Below are 22,793 nucleotides of genomic sequence, written 5' to 3' on the forward strand. Positions count from 1 at the left end.
GTAAATAAAAAAAAAAAATCAAGAAAGGTGTGTGGAAATGAATGTAATTTTTTTTTTCGTCTCTGTTTTATCAAGATATGACAAACTTTAAAAAAGAAAACGAAGGTCCAAACTCTAAATTTGCTTGAAGGAGATTATAGATTTTTGTTAAATTTTACAGAAGTTATCCCTAGATGGTTTCTTGGAGGTGCTTAACAAAATTTTCTCAAGAGCAAAAAGAACTGTTAGAAGACTTAATTTTGTATAAGAATATAAATAATGTACGGGGCAGGTGCAAGATGTGATGAACTATTTGATGCATACGGAATAGTGAAAGAAAGTAGATTTCTTAATTTAATTTTTTTAGAGTACAGTGATGAACTTGTACATAAGATTAGTCAACCTAGGAATTACGTTTCATGAATGATGCCATTTAGTTCAAACAAGAGATGAGTTTTCTATTGAATATAAGATATGATTGAAAAGAGAGGATCTAGGCTACTCCTAGCCATTGTAGACAAGTCTTGCGCTGGTCAAGCCTTTGGCCAAGGCCTTATTGCAAGATTAATATTAAACTGATTTATCAGCAGATTTCTTCTTTTCTTCCAAGTCTTTGTGTTGTATTATATAACACACGAGGCCCTCCTTTTTAACATAAACTTATATACAAAATCGTAGCCGTTGAATCACAATTAATCTAATGGCTATTAAATTTTTTTTCCCCTCAAGTCAATGAAGTTATAGACACTCATCTTGTAAATCCCTAATGTTACAAAAAATTTCGATGATTCTGCAACAAATGTGCGTACAGAATCTCATTCCATGTATCAGGAACTCCTGGTAAACACCAGTGCGTGCAGTCGGCAAAATTTTTTGGATCCGCCCGTTGCTCCTTTGTCAGAAGTATGCCCCTCCGCTCTCCATAAACTGAAGTATGAGCATCTTTTCGATACTCAGACATTTGGGTGATGTTCAAAAATGTTACGTCGATTTTTAACTCTTGTAGAATATCTTGAATTATCTTCATGATTGTGAAACTAGAACCTGTACCCCAGTATGAACCTTGAATGGGATATGACTCATTGAAGCAGTTTTCATTGCTTCCAGGCTTCCATTCCCAGCTCCTGCAGCCAAAAAACTTGTTGTGGCTCATTTAACAAGCAGCACGGATCAGTAACTGTAGATATCATCAAAATATTTTGATCAAGATATGGCATCTTAGAATCACCAGGAGGCCGTTGTCTAATCTTTTTTCATGAATGTTTTATGTTTGTAGAACTTTTTGGATGACACTTACCTCAAATGTTTTGGAGACATACTCATAAAGTAGACCTTTTGAGTGAGCGGGTTGATATTAGATTCTAGCCAATTTGCCCAAGTTTCTAATGCCCATCTGTAAGCAGTGGTGACATTATATTCTTTAATATCATCAGAAGATCCATGTCTGGAAAGCAGAAATCACACAAAAATAGAAGATTTAAACTTGTGTCAGATTCCATAATAAAGCCTTAAATGAATGCAGATATATAGCTCGTTAATATCCTATAGCCAAATAAATTTGCTCCCAATGCTATATGTTCTTGTGATGATTAAACTGGCTAGTGCATTGAGATGTTAGCAACTACGGATTTTGTTGACAAGACAGCGATGCCAGGAAAGGGTGCCGCTTACACGGCTTTGATTGTTGGTCCATACTGTTCGATTTATTTCTCACATTATGTGGATTGACATAAATTATTCTAATTATTTTCTATATTTTACCGAATTAATACGTGACTAATGTCAAATATTATGGAGTAATTTTGACAGACTCATTTATTAAGTGATCAAATATTGTGTTAATGAGTCTGATTTTGACATACCCTATACAGTAATATATTATGGACAAGTATAATCCTTAAATGTGTTATTTTAGCTCATAATGGGATAGACAATTTTGTACCAACACATGAGGACTCCCTACGCTCAACCACTGTATTTAAGTAACTTCAGCCCATTGGAAGTTCACTATTTAAAAATCTGTGGCATGAGTGCAGTGCATCTCTCTCTCCCTCTTGTCTCCCGTGTGTGCACAGTAAATCGTTGAGAAAAGCTGAACCTTGAGCTGAAGGAAAGGAAGCACGAATTCAGAAGCTGGATCAAAGTTGTAGCAACTCTGTTAAAGCTCCATAACAAGCTTCCAAGTTCGGATCCATGGGAGATCATGATAAATTTTGAAATTACCTAAAATATGTGTTTATTTGGAAAAGCAAGATTAAGGGCATAAAGTTTGTATTTGTTTCAGCAATTGGTATCAGAGCCCATGGTTATGCATTTCCTTGTAAACCATAGTCGATTTGTTAGTGAAATCTCACTCATGGAATTTTTTTTCTTTAATTTCGAATTTTTCGAATTTGGGCATATTTGATCAAATGTTTGTTAAATAATGCATGAGTGATGATTTTGGAGTAAAGATATAATTTTTCGGTGATTTTTAGTGGCCAAAATTGGGATGGTATGAATGAAGTTACTGTAGTTTACTGTAGCTACACTGTTGAAACATCCCGAGGTTGAAGATGACATTGTGGGACAATTTTGTTTGGATCCCTAAACTTTACGAAATGTCCTTATGGCCCAATATATTTGCAAAATTTTCGTAATGGTCCTTGACCGAAGGTCAATATGGTAAAACATCATTTAGGTCCCTTTAATTGTGGTAAATATTGTATGACCCAACATTTTATTTTATTTTATTTACAGTTTGGGCCAATAGTTTTAATATTTAAAACAATAAGTATAATTCTAAAAATTCTTCATTTTAGTCCAACATCCTTACAATTTTGTCGATTTTTCATAATTTTGAATTTAAAATAATCCATCATTGTTGGATATTATGGGCATAACATTCATATATTTTATTGAGGCATGTAGATATTTTATTTGATTTAATATCTTGGTAGAAACTTTAAATTTAGCCTCAATTTTGTCAATGTATGAAATATATATATGATGCAAAACTACAATTTAGAGCGATTGTGTATATGCTTATTGTAGGACCAATCATGATAAATTATTTGGTGTTTTGCAATTGATTGTCCATTGATAATTATTGATTATGAATTTTGCAATGGATTGTTATTGTTATTACCAAGATTCATACGGGTGATGATACTGCCCTGTCGACAAATCACTACTTGATAGGATACTTGAGTAGATAAAGAGATTTGTTGAGTATTTTCTACTGAGTGGCTTCATTACCCTGTTGGTAATAGATCAATGTTGGTGTTATATTCAACTTGCCTGCTTTATCTTTAGGTTAATACACTCCTATATTGCTAAAGGATGCCTAACATATTGTGTTGCTATTTGGAGAAACTTAGAATGAGGAGTAATTGATTATAGCATGATTTTATTTTTTTGCATGCTTGATAATTCTTTTGTTATGGCTTCCTTAGTTCTAGATATTCTCTCATTTCTCCAAGTAGCCTCCCTCAAAAAAATTTAACTGGGACAAATTTTGAGGACTGGCGTGAGTCCATTTTGTTTTATCTGTCTACATTGAATAGAGACTTGACATTAAGAGTTGATGAACCAGCCAAGCCCACAGATAAGAGCACTGTTGCTCAAAAAGCAGAGTGGGTAGCTTGAGATGAATCCAATAGACACTGTCTGGATACAATGAAATACACCATTGATAGAACAACTCGAGATAGCATCCCTGCATGTGATAAGGTCAAAGATTACTTGGCAGCTGTTGGAAGAACTTTTAAGAAGGTAGATAAGGCAGAAAAGGGTAACTATCTGAGGCTGCTTGCTAATACTCAGTATGATGGTGTTTCTGAGGTGAGAGAGCACATCCTTAAGATGACCAGTTACCGTAAGAAGCTAAAGGACATGGATGTCAATTTGCCTGATGACTACCTGGTCTTCCAAATCCTTAAATCCCTTCCACCACAATTTGGCAATTTGAGAAGCCAATACAATACTCAGAGAGACACTTGGAATATCACTGAGTTGACTGCTTATGTGGTTCAAGAAGAGGTATCATTAAAAAAGGGGAAATCTCACACTGTCATGATGGCAACTACTCAAGAGAGTGGGAGTGTGAAGAAAGGCTCTTCAAAGGGCAGCAATAAGTTTTTCAAGAAGAAAAAGTTTGGAAAGAAAACTTCACGTGGTAATTCTTCTACCACTTCTGGTTCCACTTCTGAGAGCTTTAAGGGAAAGTGCCACTTTTGTAAGAAACTTGGGCACAAGAGAGCTGAATGCAGGGGATTCAAAGCATGGTTCGAAAAGAAAGGAATTCAAAAGCAGGAGGGAGACCAATGAAGGGGAGTTGATAGTTTACATGAGCAATGGAGTGACAGCCAAAGTTGAAAGCATAGGGGTTGTCAGACTACATCTAGCCACATGCTATTTTTTGGATTTGTTAGATACGGCTTCACATGCTATTTTTTGGATTTGTTAGATACGGCTTATATTCCTTCTATTAGGAGAAACTTGATATCTGTATCTATTTTGGATAGATGTGGCTATACTTTTCATTTTGGTGATAGAAAAGTTTACTTATTCCACAATTCAGAGTTAGTTGGTTCTGGCACTCTATATGATGGCTTATATATGATTTATTTATTTTCTTGTGCTGTTGAATCATCATCCAATGCTCATGTTATGAATGTTGTTAGCTCTAATCGTGCCAGGGTTGATGAAAATTCCTCTATGTTGTGGCATAAATGGTTGGGTCACATTTTTAAACAAATGATGAAGAGGCTCATTAAAGATGACATTCTTCATAATTTAGATTTCTCTGATTTTGGCACTTGTGTTGATTGTATCAAAGGCAAACTTACTGCCAAAACTAGAAAAGAGAGAACTCGGAGGAGTCAACAGGTGCTGGAGTTAGTACATACAGACATCTATGGGCCATTTACTCCTATTGCTATTGGAGGTTATAAGTACTTCATCACGTTCATCGATGACTTTTCTCGTTATGGTCATGTTGAACTTCTTACTGAAAAGTCAGAATTCTTATCTGTATTTCAAGCCTTTAAGGCTAATGTTGAGCTCCAAAAGGGCAAGAAAATTAAGGCAGTAAGATCAAACAGAGGTGGTGAGTACTATGGCGATATGATGAAACTGGGCGTAATCCTGGACCTTTTGCTAAATTTCTTTAGGAATGTGGAATAGAAGCCCAGTATACAATGCCCAGGACTCCTAAACATAATGGAATTGTAGAAATGAGAAATCGTACCCTTCTTGACATGGTGTGGTGTATGCTGAGTAACTCCACCTTACCAGATTTTCTGTGGGGTGAAGCCTTAAGAACTGCAGCTTACATTTTGAATCAGGTACCTAGTAAGTCGGTGCCCAAAACTCCTTATGAGTTGTGGTCAAGGAAGAAACCGAGTCTTCATCATTTCCATGTCTGGGGATGCAGAGCAGAAGTGAGGCCTTATAATCCACAATCAAGGAAACTTGATTCGAAAACCATTAGTGGTCATTTTATTGGCTATTGTATAGGCTCAAGGGGTTCTAGATTTTATTGTCCTTCCCACACTACTAGAATCATTGAGTCTGATCATGCCATTTATTTTGAGAATGATCATAATGGTGGGAAGAACGTGTGATCTTGCCTATTCCATCTTTTCCGACTTCTGCGATGTGATTATCCCATATTGATGTTTCTTCTGTTGATCCTGAACTTCATCATGATATGAAGCCTATGACTGTAGAGGATGATGTTACTGATGTGCAATTGAGGAGATTAGAGAGGATCAGGAGACCTGCAATTCCTGATGATTATGTTGTTTACTTGCAGGAACATGATTTTGATGCTGACTCATCATCTGATCCTATTACCTTTCAAGAGGCCATCAATTGTTCAGAATCATCATCTTCGATACATGCGATGCATGATGAGATGGCATCTATGTATCATAATGGGGTTTGGGATTTAGTTGAGTTGCCAGATGGATGCAGGCCAATTGGTTGCAAATGGGTTTTCAAAACCAAGAGAGATACCAGAGGTCAGGTAGAGAGGTACAAGGCCAGGCTTGTAGCTGAGGTTTCAGTCAAAGAGAAGGCATTGATTACACTGAAACTTACTCTCCTATTTCTACCAAAGACTCTTTTCGTATTATTATGGCATTGGTAGCTCATTTCAATTTAGAATTGCATCAGATGGATGTGAAGACAACTTTTCTTAATGGGAGCGTGTTTGAAGATGTGTACATGGTGCAACCTGATGGTTTTGTTGAGATTGATAGAGAAAACATGGTGTGTAAACTTAAAAGGTCCATTTATGGACTTAAACAGGCATCTAGACAGTGGTATTTGAAATTTCACGATATTGTCACCTCTTATGGGTTCCAGGAGAATGTTGTTGATCAGTGTATATATTTGAGAGTTAGTGGGAACAAGTATATCATTTTGGTACTTTATGTGGATGATATCTTGCTCGCTGCTAATGACATTAATTTTTTACTTGAGACAAAACAAATGTTGTCATACAGCTTTGATATGAAGGATCTTGGTGAAGCCCATTATGTATTAGGGATATAGATTCTTCGTGACAGAGCTAGAGGAATTTTAGGATTGTCTCAAAAGACTTACATTGATCGTATTTTGAAAAGGTTCAATTTGCAGTCTTGTGCTCCTGGGAAAGTTCCAATTTCAAAAGGTGACAAAATTGCCAAGTCTCAATGTCCCGATAATGATGTAGACAAAGCTAGAATGCAAACAGTCCCGTATGCATCAGTTGTGGGTAGCTTGATGTATGCTCAAGTCTGTACTCGCCCTGATATTGCTTTTCCAGTGGGAGTACTTGGAAGATACCTGAGCAATCCGGGATATGAACACTGGAAGGCTGCAAAGAAAGTACTCAGATATTTGCAAGCCACTAAAGATTTTGTATTGACATATCAGCAATCTGACTATTTGAATATAGTTGGATATTCTGATGCTGATTTTGCAGGGTGCTTGGAAGACAAGAAATCCACATCTGGTTACATCTTTATGATGGCAGGAGGAGCTATATCATGGAAAAGTGCCAAACAGACACTCATAGCTTCTTCAACAATGGAAGCGGAATATGTAGCATGTTTTGAGGTACATGTCAAGCTTTATGGATGCAGAATTTTATCACAGGGCTAGATTGTATATTGGCCGTACCGAGGCCATTAAAAATATACTGTGATAATTCTGCGGTTGTTTCTTTTTCTCACAACACAAGGAGTTCCTCACGTTCCAAGCACATTGATATTAAATACTTATTTGTGAGAGAGAAAATTGCTCTATCTTGTGTCTCAGTAGAGTATATCCCTACAGAACTCATGTTAGCCGATCCACTTACTAATGCTTTAGCTCCAACAGTATTTAGGGAGCATGTGACGCATATGGGATTATTAGAATCCACTTATATACGCTGAGTCAGTGGGAGTTCTGGTTTGTATTATGAGTTGCAACTTAAATGAGATTATGTATTACTCGTTTTGTTATCATGCATGCCTGTTGTTATGTGATATTGATATGTCATATATTGTATACACATTTAGTTGTGTATGACATTATGTATATAATGAGGATATTATGGTCCGAGACATTTTGCTCAGTCTCAATATGGACACTACAAACTGAAGCATTATGGCTTAACTTCAGTGTGCTTTCTTGAGACATTTTGATTTAGTCTCATTATAATTGTAAGCAAGCACGACTTCCTTGAGACATCTTGGTATTAGTCTCATTATGATTAAAAGGGAAGCTCGCTTCTCGAGATATTTTACTAGAGTCTTATTATGGTTATAAAGAAGCGATGGTCTAGGAAACATATTGTTTTTGTCTCATTTTGCTAGACATGTGGACTTTGTGGAAATGAGCATGTTGATCACATTGTCATGTTATTTCCATAATTATACTTGTATACTACTACATAGTCACGTGTTTATAAGTGTCTTGTTATGTAGAGCATCCTATCGGTGCACATATGATTTGATACTTATGGCACATTTTGGACTTATTTATATTTTGGGTGATTGCTCGCGTTTGACCTTTTGTTATAGTCACATATTGATTAATTCAATTATTTTCAAAATATTATTTTATTTTAAATTTATCATTAGAGTGATTTCTGTCGTCCAAGTGAGAGATTGTTAGATTTATTTCTCACATTATGTGGACTGACATAAATTATTCTAATTATTTTCTATATTTTACCGAATTAATACGTGACTAATGTCAAATATTATGGAGCAATTTTGACAGACTCATTTATTAAGTGATCAAATATTGTGTTAATGAGTCTGATTTTGACATACCCTATACAGTAGTATATTATGGATAAGTATAATCTTTAAATGTGTTATTTTAGCTCATAATGAGATGGGCAATTTTGTACTAACACATGAGGGGTCCCTGCGCTCAACCACTATATTTAAGTAACTTCAGCCCATTGGAAGTTCACTGTTCAAAAATCTGTGGCATGAGTGCAGTGCACCTCTCTCTCCCTCTTGTCTCCCGTGTGTGCACAGTAAATCGTTGAGAAAAGCTGAACCTTGAGCTGAAGGAAAGGAAGCATGAATTCAGAAGCTGGATCAAAGTTGTAGCAACTCTGTTAAAGCTCCTTAACAAGCGTCCAAGTTCGGAGATCATGGTAAATTTCGAAATTACCTAAAATATGTGTGTATTTAGAAATGCAAGATTAAGGGCATAAAGTTTGTATTTGTTTCAGCACATACATCCACCACGCGTAGCTTTCGAATACTAACATATCAACTCCTTGCCAGCTCTTGCCTTGATTAGTTATGGAGTCAAGGTAAACTAGCCTTTTTAGTACCGTGTGATTTGTTGCATGATCTGAAATGGACTCCACTATAAAGGGTGCCCAGTAAAACTCGATGGATGCATTATATTCCTGAGAACAAATCAGGAAACAACTCATCTTTAACGATCGGATAAAACAGAAATCTTTTGAGAGCAAAAATCGGCAAAGGTACCTCGGCTTTAAAGATCTCCATAGGAGGAATTGTCTGAAAAGATTTCTTTCCTTCAGGAATCACAGATTGTACCATACAGACCATCGATTCAAACTGACCTCTCTGTATTGAATCTCCAATAAACATCAATCTTTTGCCACTCAAAATATCCAACAACTTCAGTGGATCAAACCTGAGAGTCACAGAAACAATTTAAACAAGTGACATGAATTGAACACTTCATTGTAATATCAAAAAGAAAGTTACCAAGGAAGATTGCATCCATCAGGCTGCCACCTCCATTTTTGATGGAATGAATCAGGCCTGCCATTCCTTTGACAACTGGTCTGATTCGACAAGTAAGGGCAACTTTCTTCTGTATAAACAGGATATGTTTTATTATCCCAAATCCATTTTCCGCCAGAAACATTGCAGCTTTCCCCAATTTGATCTTTCGAAGAAGCAAAAACAGGTCTTCTCTGCCTGTAAACTTCTGGTTCACTATAAAACTGAAAAATTTGTCTGTCGTTGCTCTTCAAGGTGAAGTTATCCAGGAGTGATCGTGCAGTCCCGACAATGAGGAGAAGAGCAGTTGCAACTGTGATGAGGGATTGAACGGTGGTTCTTCTACGCATTCTTGGAAACATTATTGGTTCATATTTGAAGGATACATTGAGTTTCAAGTCAAGTCCAGAAGTACTCCTTGCAGCAATTGGGTGGTATTTTAAGTTATGGGATACATTTATTAAGTGTTATAGAGAAATTCTCATCATCAACGCATTCTTTATTTTAATAGAACTGAATTCGTATTGATAACAAATAAATGTCACGTTAAACTTCTAAATTGGACATTAGTAGTCGCATAAAGTTATTGGTAGGAACTAATAAATTGTGGGAACTTTTTTTTTGGTTTTATCTCAATTTTTTTTTACTCTTTCCCAAAAAAGAATCTGTTCAAATAAGAATTTTGTTTGGAAGAAATATGATCGTATTTCTCATGTTCTCTTGTTATAAGAAGAGTAACTTTAAAAAAAAAACTGTAGAAATGCATTTCTTAGTACTTTTCCTGATATGGTTTAATAGAATAATAAAAAAAAAATACCATTAAAAACAAAAGAACAGCTAACAGACTTTCGTAAAAGAGTATACATATACATAGAGAGTTTCTCTGTCTAGTGAGGGATCCCGTTTTTTTATGTGCGATAGGAGTTTTATATTATGTTGTGTAACAAAGTTCAGGATCCTGAATTTGTATGCGCATGCGTGCGCGCACACACACACATATCTTTAATGATAACATTCTTACTTTAATAAAATGAGTAATAAAGTTTAAAAGAAATATAAATTTCAACATATTGAAAACTTGTGTTTTTTGTTTATTAGTGACATTCTCACTTCATTAAAATGAGAATTTTCTCATTGGAATTATCCAATCCGAGCTTAGAATTTAGGAAAATTTAGAATGAATCGATGTGTTATAAATCAGTTTATAACATCCTAAAAGTTAATTTATGACACCATAAATCTGACCAAGACTTTAATCTCAAATTCTAAGGCTGGATTAGAATATATATATCAGATTTAGGATGGAGTCATAAATCAATTTACAACATTGTAAAAGTCAATTTACGACACTATAAATCTGTGTAGGGTTTTAATCTTTAATTCCAGGCCTGGATTGAAAGGAACGCACACATATAAATAACATAATAATTTTACAATAAAGAAATCTCTTATTTGTGTTCTTTTATGTTTTTGTTTGTCTTTCACGTTATTAAAATAAGGGACATGGTAAAAGATAAAAATTTACACATTCTAGTATAGTGTATTTTATCGATTACTTTATTAAAATAAATGATTTCTTTATTGTAAGATTACTATATATATATATATATATATTAATTTGATTTAAGATCCTAGATTTTATTAAAATCCGGAAAGCTACTACACCATCTGGTATAATTGCTTTTCGTAATTGTTCCAAGTTTTAACAAAATTAAAGATCATGCATTGAATAATTTTATATATATATGAACAAAAATTATTGAACAAATGTGCGTGCAAATTTATAAACAAAATCCTATCCTTGAATCACAATTAATCTAATGGCTATTAAAATTGTTTTTTTAAACCACTGAGGTTGTAGAGTGGACGGTCATCTTGCAACCTGTCCCTTGTGTTACAACAAATTTCGATGATTCTGCAACAAATGTGCATACAGAATCTCATTCCATGTATCAGGAACTCCTGGTAAACACCAATGAATGCAATCGGCAAAATTTTTTGGATCCGATCGTTGCTTCTTTGTCAATAGTTTGCCCTTCCGCTCTCCATAAACTGATGTATGAGCATCTTTTCGATATTCAGACAGTTGGGTGATGTTCAAAAATGTTACATCGATTTTTAACTCTTGTAGAATATCTTGAACTATCTTCATGATTGTGAGACTAGAACCTGTACCCCAGTATGAACCTTGAATGGGATATGACTCATTGAAGCAGTTTTCATTGCTTCCAGGCTTCCATTCCCAGCTCCTGCAGCAACCCAAAAAAAAAAAAAAAATCGCACAGAGTAACTGTAGATTCCATTTTGTAATATTTTTCATGAATGTTTTCAATGTTTGTACAACTTTTTGGGTAAAACTTACCACAAATGTGTTGGAGACATACTCATAAAGTAGACCTTTTGAGTGAGAGGGTTGATACTGGATTCTAGCCAATTTGCCCAAGTTTCGAATGCCAATCTATAAGCAGTGGTGACATTATATTCTTTAATGTCATCAGCAGATCCATATCTGGAAACAGAAACCACAAATGAAAAGAACATACAAATTTCTTATGTCAGATTCCATAAACATTCCCAATGTAATATGCTCTTCGATAGAGTTTGTTCAGCGTTGCTAAAGATGCTTTGCAGCAAAGCTAAACTGGAAAGGAACAAGTGCTTACGTGGCATTTATCGTTGGTTTGTACATCCACCACACGTAGCTTTCAAATACTAGCACATCAACCCCTTGCCAGCTCTTGCCGTGTTTAGCGATGGAGTCAAGATCAACTAGCCTTTTTAGTACCGTATGGTTTGTTGCATGATCAGAAATGGACTCCACGATGAAGGGTGCCCAGTAATACTCAATGGATGCATTATATTCCTAAGAACAAATCAAGAAAAAAGAATCACCTTTGACTATTGGATGAAAACTGAAGATCGGCAAGAGAAAACATTTAAACTCGGCTACCTCAGCTTTAAAGATCTTCATAGGAGGAATCCTATGAAAAGATTTCTTTCCTTCAGGAATCACAGATTGTACCATGCAGACCATAGATTCGAACTGACCTCTTTGCACTGAATCTCCAATAAACATCAATCTTTTTCCCCTCAGAATATCCAGCAACTTCAGTGGATCAAACCTGAGAGAGACACAGAAAGAATTTAAAGGATGCGAATTATTTAAACAAGTGACACACTTCATTATAATTTCTAAACGAAAGTTACCTGGGAAGTTTGCATCCATCGGGCTGCCACCTCCAGTTTTGATAGAATGAATCGGGCCTGCCATTCCTTTGGCAAGTGGTCTGCTTGACCAAATAAGGGCAGCTCTCTTCTGAGTAAAGAGGATATGTTACATTATCCCAAATCCATTTTCCTTCAAAAACATTGCAACTTTCCTCAAACCGATCTTTCGGAGAAACAAAGACGGGCCTTCTCTGCTTGTAACGCTCTGGTTCTCCATAAAACTGAAAAATTTTGCTGTCATAGCTCTTCAAGTTATCCAGGAACAATCGTGTAGTCCCAACAATTAAGACAGAAACCAATGCAACCGGGAAGAGGGACTGAATCCGACGATCAAGCCACGGTTGTGTCATAACTTGATATCGGTGTCTACTGTCTAGAGATAAAATGGTTGCTTTTTTACTCATTTTTTTGTCACTTTGTTGTTCGTATTTTAAGATTATCTTGAGTTTCAAGTCATTTCAGAAGTATTCCATGCAACCACCAGTTGGTGGTCAAGTTTAGGTGGTATGTTACACTTATTTAACTAGATAGATTTTGGAAACTCTCATCATCAAGAAATCCTCTACTTTGTTAAACTGAATTTATCTAGTGGGGCATACTAGATATTTTTATTCAATAATTTAACAATTTATTTGTATGACGCATTATAATTAAGATAAAGTGTCGAACAAATCATTTATTATAAAGAATTAACATTCAATTAATGAATATATAAAACTTAATTATATATGTTATACATGTGTTAATTAATTATATTATCTCTTATATATTCTAAAATTATTCACAGCAGAAATAATTAGTAAGAGAAATAAGGCTCTGTTTGGTACAACTTATTAAATAAAGCTTATAGCAGTAGAGCTTATACTAATAGAGCTTTTGGACAAAAAGTTATTGGGTGTTTGGTTGTCAATTAAAAAAGCACTTTTGAACCATTAAACGGTTTGGTTGTGTAAAATTAAAAGTGCTTTTGTGTAATTAAATTACCAAAAAGGATATGTATTCATAATTATTTAATATGTAACAAAATGCATCCAAGCTATCAATTAATAAGAAAAAATCAGTTCAATCATTTCTTTAATTTTCAAAATTAAAAATTTCATAATTGATATATTCTCCTAAACAAATAATACTATCCAAATTAAAATGATAATCAATAATATAACTGAAATGTTAACGAAACATGAGAAGTGTCGTATTACCTGACATCCTCCTCACCAAAAACGTTGGCTATGACTATGATTACTCTCTCAAGTGTTGGTTATGTATTAGAGATTGCAAAATTAAAGTGTTGGTTATTTAAAAAAAAACAAAAAGAGATAAAGTGAAGTGGCGGTAGCAATATATTTATATGGCAGCAATAATTTTCGTTAGGTAGGTTTTATACAAAGGGTATTATGTAATTAATAAAATATGTCAAGGATATTTTTGATATTATATATTTTTTGGAAAAGCTCTTTAACCTCTACTCTCAAAAGCTCAAATTTTGAGCTTTAGCTAGTAGAGGTAAATTAATTAATTTAAGCTAAAAAAACTCTACTAAAAAAATAACTAAACACCATAAAAAATTTTAAAAAGTGCTTATGGAATTAAATAAACAATTATGGCTCTTAAATAAGCCATACCAAATAGGCACTAAGTCCCTGCTCGAGCTGTTGGAAGACTTTTATAAAAGCTAAAAAAAAAATTATAAAATTAATAAATATTTTTCAATTAAAATAACCCGAAGAAAAAAAATCACCTAAGAAACTATTCCGTCATAAATTACATAATCCTTCGCCTCTGAACAAGGCGCATAAATATCTGAAATAGAAAAATGCTTTATAAAAAATAAAAATCTGCGAAGAAAGAAAAAATAATAATAGTAGAAAAGGGGGCTAAAAGCCCAATCCGTAAACCTTAGCCAGTTCAGTTTTAACACAAAAAGAAAACGTCTGCAATTGAACGCACCTAACTTCAATCACTTTCTCTCACTCATAAAAATTAAGATTTAAAAAAAGAAGGAAAAAGGAAAGAAATGTTAATGAGCGGAGTGTGTGGTGGGGGCGGCATCCGTGCATGGCTGAAAGAGAAGCCCTTACTCCGGCAATTCGCTCGGCGCCGGCGTCTATTCGCCACGTCATGTTCCGTTGCTTCAAGCAAGAAAGAGAAGGTTATTGTGATATCTGGGCCCACCGGAGCCGGCAAGAGCCGGCTGGCTTTGGAGCTCGCTAAGCGCCTCAATGGTGAAATCATCAGCGCCGACTCTGTCCAGGTCTAATCTGAGGCTTTTTAATTATTATTTTTTCATTCTTATCTTAAATGGAGAGAGTTTAAGTAATTATGAAGTGGGTAGAGCTTTGTTTTATTGATTGGATATTGTCTGGGATGAAAATGAAGAGTCAACGAAAAAAAAGAATGTCAACTTTTGAGTTTTTTTATTTTTGGTTTTATGTTTTAACTTTTAACTGGCAAGTGTTTTGGGATAAATTCGCTGAAGGGTTCAGTCAGAATAGATACTACTAATTCATTTTTTGAAACTTCGATGAATGGATTGTTTCTGCTTAGGTATGGTTAAGCCATGGTTTTACCTAAATCATAGTGTTATCAGATACTGCCTATTCAGATTGGTTGCCATGTGCTCGTTAGGTTTTGTTCGCATAATATTGTGTATTAGTGCGACCCTTTTCTCTGTGGTTGTAACAAGTACTGGAATCTCTCTGAAAGTAGGTTGATTAAGTGTTCTTTGTGTTACAGGTTTATCGAGGTCTTGATATTGGGTCTGCAAAGCCTTCTTCTAGTGATCGAAAGGTGCCTTAAGATACCTAATGCTTAATGCTTGCTTTTACTGTAGTTATCTGAAATGAATGTTTTGAGTTGCCATTTTCTGTATTGGTGTAACACTTCATTCATGCTACAAGTAAAAAGTTAGTTCCACAAAGATGTGAGAGGCATTAATTATGATATTCCAAGTTTTAAGCTACTTGTAAGCTATTGCTGACCCCATAATCATACAATATAACAGTAATAATTCTGTAGTATACTTGAAGCTTATGTTTTATCTGCTTTAATATGATTGGCACATAGTTCTGTAATTGTGAGATTTTTCATCTATTACTGTTAAAGGCATATTTTAATTTTTCAGCGAAGCCTTTGCTTTCAGGGACTGTTAGCCTTTCGTAGGATTCATAATTTTTGTCGCACTTGTTGGTATAATATAAAAATTTATTCAACCATACGAAAGACTAAATTTTCCAGAATTAGTAACTAGTACTTCTGACCAATTGGCATAGGGCATGTCTTCTTATTAGTGACTAAATCATTGCCCTACCATTGTATTCCATTTGCCTCTGCCTATATTATTAATCTGGTCAAATGTATTCTTTTGGCCTAGAAATTTTTTGTATATTACCAAACTTGTTTTGGCTTTGTGTTTTCATTTTTGGCTTTCATCAAGTTCTCTTCCACTAGTTGCGCCTTTAACAGTTGTAACAATCACAAGTTTTATTTGTTTGCAGGAAGTGCCTCATCATCTAATTGACATACTGCATCCATGTGAAGGTATGTCGCATGTGGGCCAACTAATGTCAGCAAAGCATCTTAATACTTGTAATAGGATTCAGTGATGGTTCAATTGATTTTAATTGAAAATATATTTTTTTTCTATCTAAAATATATATCATTTTGTCTTCTTTAGACTATTCTGTCGGAAATTTTTTTGAGGATGCGAGGCATGCGACAAAAGATGTTCTTAAAAAGGGCCGTGTTCCGATTGTTACGGGTGGGACTGGATTGTATTTGCGATGGTATGTTTACACATCCTTTTAGGTAGGTGAGCATTGTTGATATCTATTTTCCATTTCTCTTCAATGATAAGTGCTGGTGTGCACAGGCTTTCTTTTGAATGCTAGAGGCTGACTTCTGTGCACTAATGCCACTGGGATGAAAGTTTGCATGTTCTTTATTAATCTTGGCACCAATTTAACTAGTTTGTCAGAAGTGAGTAGAAATCATGTGTGTATTTAATGACTTGGGCAAGAGTCGTGCTTGCTGTGATTGTGAGAGTGTTGATTTACTGAAAGTTAACTTTTATGACACATGTTCACTGTTGTGCTTTTATTGGTAATATTAGGTTCATATATGGAAAGCCAGATGTTCCAAAAGCGTCCCCAGAGATTATCGCTGAAGTAAATTCTGAGCTTGCAGATCTACAGAGAGATGGAGACTGGTATGCTGCTGTGGAGTTTGTGGTTAAAGCAGGTGATCCAAAGGCGAGGTCTTTGGCTGCTAATGATTGGTACCGTTTACGGCGCAGCCTTGAGATAATCAAGGTTGTTTATGATGTTCTTAGCGATATATATTTGATCAAGATGCATCTCTCAGATGCCCCTTCCCGAGCCATCTCTCTTTTTGGTAACACATATTGCACAAACTACATCTTGAATGTGAATTTCATTTTGATGAATGATATTTTTCATGGGCATTATTTGATAACATAAATATGAGGACACGAGCTACTTCATGCATGTGAATTTCAATTGTCAGTGATATTTTTATCAGCATTAATTGTTTGATTATTATACATGCATAGATTCGTACTTATTCTCTATGCCTTCTTTCCCACTTGCACTTCTTCAAGTTGAATCACCTGAGAAGACGTTTGTTGGAACAATTTTTTTTTTTTTTTAACATGAAAAATAAAAGGTTAACGGAAAATATTTTTGAGTGAATGCACTTGTCGCTCATTGATATTTCTTTTTCCTTGGCAGTCCACTGGTTCTCCTCCATCGGCTTTCCAGATACCATATGACTCGTTCAGGGAACATTCTGATTCAAGTGAAACAGACCATTCTTATGAGAGGAACTCTTCTGCTGGTGCATCTGATACAAATCCAAAGGATTTGGATTATGATTTCATGTGCTTTTTCCTTTCAAGTCACAGACTTGATCTTTACAGATCAATCGATTTGCGCTGTGAAGATATGCTTCCAGGTAGGTAATTTCATGGCACATAACAGCACAGTTTCTATCTTGTTCATTTTGCTTGGATACAGCATTTTGCACAGAGCAGATAAATAGCATTATTGATGCTAATGCTTAGTAACTTAAATCTTGTGACTAGTAACTTACATGTTGCTGATTTCTCTTGCTCTTAATTTGCTATCTGGTAGGGGTGGGCATCGGCTTTTGTTGAACCGAACAAACCTTTGTCAGTTCGGTTCTTTTTTTCTGCAAACAAAAGCCGAACTGGTTGGAAAATAGAGAACGAATTGGTTTTGTGTTTGGTTCGGCTCAAATCCAAACTAAACTGAAAAACCAATTGGTTCTCTTCTAAAAATATAAAAATAAATAGATAAATATAAGAGCAAAACACAAAAACCTAAAGCTAATACACGCGACCAACTGTTATTAAAAAAAAAAACACACACACACACAAAAAACACCCACAACCGCTCAAAGCCTCACACCACACTCAGCCTCTCTCACCACAGCTGGCAGCTGCTCACCCCACACACCAAGCCTCTCATACCACAGCTGCCAGATGCTAACAAAGCGGCTGACTGAGGATAGCGTGAGTGCCTCTCTCTTTCTTCTTTCCTTTATATGTCTGGTACCGGCTCTATTTTGGATAGATAAGAGCTGATTGGAAAAAATAAAAAAAAATTGTTTCTTGTACTGGAAACTGTACATTTGTTAGTTTGAGGATATACCTAGAAGGCTCAGATGGTGAACACATGATGCCCTGAAGAGTTAAATTTTACTGTATAAGTTTTAAGGGTGTAAAAAGGGATGAGGTTATTAATTATGATCGTGACTGTACAAATGTTAACAGGCAGAGAGAGCCTGAGTTTAGGAGAGTTGTGGAATTTTTCTAATGTATCGGTTGTCTTCTCTTTGTTTAAAGAATTTTCTCTTCATATTATCACCTAGTCTTATCTTAGAGGAGTATATACTGATAATTTTATTATCATATGGTTGATTTATGCTGTTTGTTCCATTATATACTTTTTCTTTAGCAATGATATAGCATCCATCTGAGACACTGGTGCTTTAACTGGAAATTGTAAAGTCCAAAACGAATAGAACTGAACCAATCTGAACCTCAGTTCAGTTCTAAAATTCAGTTTGGTTCGGTTTTCAGCCTGAACCAAACCTAACCGGATAGTGCCCAGCCCTATTATCTAGGTTCCTTTAACTTCTATCTGATTGTTCTTTGGATCTTTGTTCCTGTAATGTTTCATTTGATTATTTATCATTTTTTGTGGAAAGCAAGTTAGAATGATTTGAGTGAGAGGTTTTCTGAAATTTCTCTTCTGATGTTTGGTTCCAACCGTAGGAAGTGATGGGATTTTGTCTGAGGCCGCATGGCTTCTTGATGAAGGTCTTCTTCCTAATTCAAACTCTGCAACTCGAGCAATTGGTTATAGACAAGTATGCCTCTAATACACAATAACATGCATTCTTGCCATATATACTGGTTATTAAAGAAGAGAATGCTGGTTCATTTTATGGCTAGAAAAAGAAGTTTTTATTCTCAATTTCATTACCTTGTTAGCTAAGGATCATTTTTTATTTGATATTTTGTGCATAGGTTTATTTGAATGTATAGCCCTTTTTTTTTGGGTGAGTGTGCGCACGCCTTTTTTTGTGGATTTTTATCTTTATTTTATTTTTTAATGGGTGCTCATTTGTTTATGGTTTTGAAGCCAAGCCCTATATATCACCGTTCACTAACCTTTTGCATTTTCTTTGTGGAATTAGAGCTATAAATTTTCATCAGATATTTAATTCGTTTATACCATTTGCAAAAGATTAAGCATTGAAATTGAGGTTGTATTGCTTATGTCAGTTCTTATCTTTCATTTTTTTTTTCAATGGGCAACTTTTCTGTTGACATTTCACTTATTTTTTGTGTTTAACATTTTTGCTGAAGAAGTAACATTCATCTAATTTATCTGATACCAATTTCAGGCTATGGAATACCTCTTAAGATGCAGACAGCAAGGGGGTACAAGTTCTACAGGGGAATTTTATGCTTTTCTGGCAGAATTTCAGAAAGCGTCAAGGTAAGACATTTCCACTTTTGTTCGAATTTATTTTGTTTGTCAAGGATGCTATCGACCAGCAAATATAATTCCAGCACTCATTAATTTTGTTCTGCAGAAACTTTGCCAAAAGGCAACTGACATGGTTCCGCAATGAACATATATATCACTGGCTTAATGCTGCTAGACCGCTGGTATGTTACTCCCAACTTCATTTGTTTAGGTTGGTAATTAGCATCTAGTTAGATTGCTTTTCTCCATCTTTGATTGATGAAATGCTATCATCAGCTTGTTCTTTTTGCTCCCCTGTCATGAATGCGCTAAAAATTTTAATTTGATATGTTGAAATACTTTTCCCCTTCTGCTAATTTCTGAAAAGGACAAATATTGCAGGAAAATGTGCTCAATTACATCATTACTGCATATCATGATTCAACTGGAACTTTGGTTGTGCCTGATTATCTTCAAATGAGAAGAGATTCATCAAGCAGTCGTGAAGTCTCTGAACTTAAGTCATACCGCACCAGAAACAGGTACAAGTTATTAAGAAGTCAATCATTCTATTATTCATTATCTGCTAATTATTTTTACTTTTCTGAAATTGAAGGCATTTTATTAGCCGTGGAGATTGCTGTAATATTCTAGACTGGATAAAGAGAACTCAAGGGTAATGCTACAAACTGAACTTCTTTGACTTGGATAAATATTGAGTCTGCAGAATTGAAACATCTCATCAAATTACTTTTACATTTCTTGAAAGGAAGTCTTTTGAGGCTGTTGCTTTCTTATGATATGTTTAAATTCTTCATGAGCTGTGTAATCATGGACTTCGTAATGTGTCTGTGCAGCGAAACTTGTGAACTCCGTGAACCAATCGTAGTTTGAGCATTTATGTTCAGAGCAAGGAGCTGCATTGTACCTGTGGTGCACAAATTGATCTGCCGATTGTGGATTCCAAAACTTCCAATCCAATGCAATTCTTCATATCGAATTAAATTGGAATATAAATACCCATAATTGCTCACCTGATCTGCAAAAAGTGAGAGACAGGAAAATTATACCATATTGATTGCTCTAGGAAGGTCAGGTAACTTGAATATGTAAAGGTGTTTTGGTGCACAAACAGATTTGCTATTTTTGTTTTGCTTATTAAATAATCATTTTCAGTACCGCTTTCATTTTCCAATCAACTCATTCATGCTACATTAGCTGCCAATTCAGTCTATACAAAAATGATTGTATAACTGTTTGCGGTATGTATCATTATTATTATTATTATTAATATGAATTTTTTTTTTTTTTTTTTTGTGTCCTCATGCAACTACAAACTCAGTGTATACACAATTGTTTTTTTATAAAAGAGTTTGTACACAATGAGATGCCCTTGTGCTTAGTAAGAATATTATGCGATGGTGCTTTGGAATTTGGCCCTTATCATAGCATAATCTAAGTTGTTGCAATTGCCAATTTAGAGAATGTAAGCATGATAACCAACAAACCAGTTTGAGATTGAGAAGTGTAATTTTCCTTGGCAAATTAACGAAAGCAGCCATATTTTTGGTGTTAAATATTTTCTTATGCGTTGCAGTATTTTGAAGTGGTTTAACATTAACTCTACATAATGTTTTATAATGTTTTATATTGACGTGACATTTATTTATTAGATGATGATTAGATAATTTTATAAGTTATGAATTTATGATCTAATAAATGAGTGATATTGGAACTCAAGTAACAAATAATTAATTTTAGGAGACTCTCTGTGACTTGTTATCCAACAGTGCAGACCAGACTAGTGCCTATTCAGGATCACCTCTGGAATTTACGTCGTCGGTTTTCCGTCGATATACTCAAATGGGGAATCAAAATTTTTGTTAAAACACCTTCTTTCTCGGGTTATTTAACTCAAAACAGACTTTCCTTTAGTCTAAAATAGGGTACCAAACCAGATAAGAATTTGTTCCAAAAGTTTTCTGATGCACAGGATTCTTACTGGAAGGCAAGTGCAGAGCATACTTCCTTAGGTTTCAAAATGAACAAATTTAATTCTTTATTCTTTTTCTTTCTCTAGAGAGCTTCATTTGCAGAGAGAGGAGAGAGGTTTAGAGATTCATAGTGATAAAAACACACGAGAGTTTTTTGCTTCAAACTTCTATATTCTATATCTTACAAGCAAGGGGATAATCCTTTATATAGGAGAATTCTCAGAGAAGATAGGACATGACCCCTATCTTTTTTCAAAAGTAAAAACAAAAGATACGACAACATGGGTCCTTGAGATCATGACTTCTCAAGTGATCATGACCTGTAGCATACATTTTTAGAAAGCTAAGCCCACCGATCAAGACTTTTGGACAAATGGACAAAAGATAAAGCAGGCTTACAAAGACTTTTACAACTGGCAAAAGCCAAAGCATAAGGCAAGCCAAGACAAAACCATAAAGTAAAACATAATTATTACAACAAGACAAACTACTTTATTGAAAGCAACAAGACAAACAACTTTATGGAGTGCGGAGATTCATGTAATCGTCTTCGGATGAGCTTTCGGTTTCATCGGGGTCAGTGTCACGGTTGGATTTCGGGAAAAAAGGTCTTGGAGAGCTTTGGATGCTTACAGTGGGGACCACGGCAAGGGGGATAAGGATAATCTCGTCGGTATCCTGGCCTTGGTGATGTTTGAGTGACTTTGTCAATTTTAGAGGGTGTAGTGGTCATGTCAGCATTGGGAGGTTGGGATGAGGATCTTGGTTCATTCGTGGATGGTTGTGGAAATTGTTGGAGATGTTGGCTGAGGGGAAGGAAATCTTCCCATGGGTCTTGGGAGTCTTGGAAAAGGAAGTCGGTGTAGTCTGGCTTTTCTTCTTTGATAATGATTCCCGTGGATTTCGGTTTGGATATGGCGGATGGAGTGGGGATCATGAGGAGGTCATGTTGTGGGCCTAAGGAGGTGTGGAAGATGTCTTTAAGTGGCGGAGGTTGGTGGTTTAATTGGCAAAGGTAGTTGTGAAGGACATCTTGGATTTCATTTTCAATGACAGCTAGATGTGGTGCAGTGAACCATTCATATACCTGGTCTTGAGTCCAAAAAAGTTTTGTGTCTGGATGTTAGAAGTATGGCCTGTGAATGATAAAGACTGAGGTAAACATTTGTGCTTCCGAGGCAGGCATACGTTCAAGGTTGTAAATTTCTGACAGTTGTTGGAGCTTCTTTCTCCACCATAGTATTGGGGAGAACCATTCAAGTAATGTCCAGGTAAGAGAGGTGGCTTTGTCTGGGTCAAGGAGATGTTCCAATGTAGGAGTAATTGGTAGGACTAACTTAGTGGCA

The 22,793-nt window shown here is 35.3% G+C and overlaps 3 protein-coding genes across 4 annotated transcripts; 1 reads left to right on the forward strand and 2 right to left on the reverse strand.

Annotated features, from left to right (window-relative positions):
- Positions 1-748: 748 nt before the first annotated feature.
- Positions 749-9,562, reverse strand: LOC18053899 (protein trichome birefringence-like 31). The gene is made up of 6 exons (XM_024177772.1): positions 9,195-9,562; positions 8,949-9,120; positions 8,687-8,866; positions 4,579-4,600; positions 1,277-1,421; positions 749-1,103 (listed from the first exon to the last, which is right to left on the reverse strand). Exons 1-6 carry the CDS (start codon positions 9,560-9,562, stop codon positions 749-751), a joined length of 1,242 nt encoding a protein of 413 aa, XP_024033540.1.
- Positions 9,563-11,072: 1,510 nt separating this feature from the next.
- LOC18053900 (protein trichome birefringence-like 31) lies at positions 11,073-12,790 on the reverse strand. Its single transcript, XM_006451670.2, has 5 exons — positions 12,420-12,790; positions 12,163-12,334; positions 11,876-12,075; positions 11,575-11,721; positions 11,073-11,461 (listed from the first exon to the last, which is right to left on the reverse strand). Exons 1-5 carry the CDS (start codon positions 12,788-12,790, stop codon positions 11,107-11,109), a joined length of 1,245 nt encoding a protein of 414 aa, XP_006451733.2. The 3' UTR covers positions 11,073-11,106.
- A 1,484-nt stretch (positions 12,791-14,274) lies between these two features.
- LOC18053901 (tRNA dimethylallyltransferase 9) lies at positions 14,275-20,714 on the forward strand. Of its 2 annotated transcripts, none has more exons than XM_024177668.1 (12): positions 14,275-14,691; positions 15,174-15,227; positions 15,935-16,025; positions 16,114-16,222; positions 16,549-16,747; positions 17,186-17,408; positions 18,754-18,848; positions 19,389-19,483; positions 19,581-19,656; positions 19,856-19,995; positions 20,070-20,129; positions 20,311-20,714. In XM_024177668.1, exons 1-12 carry the CDS (start codon positions 14,455-14,457, stop codon positions 20,345-20,347), a joined length of 1,416 nt encoding a protein of 471 aa, XP_024033436.1. In that variant the 5' UTR covers positions 14,275-14,454; the 3' UTR covers positions 20,348-20,714. The 2 variants fall into 2 exon arrangements, with proteins under 2 accessions (XP_024033436.1, XP_006451734.1); XM_006451671.2 differs by having other exon boundaries at positions 14,277-14,691; positions 15,935-15,977; positions 20,311-20,713.
- The last annotated feature ends 2,079 nt before the right edge of the window (positions 20,715-22,793 follow it).

The sequence above is a fragment of the Citrus clementina genome, unplaced genomic scaffold (genome assembly GCF_000493195.1).
Source record: "Citrus clementina cultivar Clemenules unplaced genomic scaffold, Citrus_clementina_v1.0 scaffold_1, whole genome shotgun sequence".
Taxonomy (NCBI): Eukaryota; Viridiplantae; Streptophyta; class Magnoliopsida; order Sapindales; family Rutaceae; genus Citrus; species Citrus x clementina.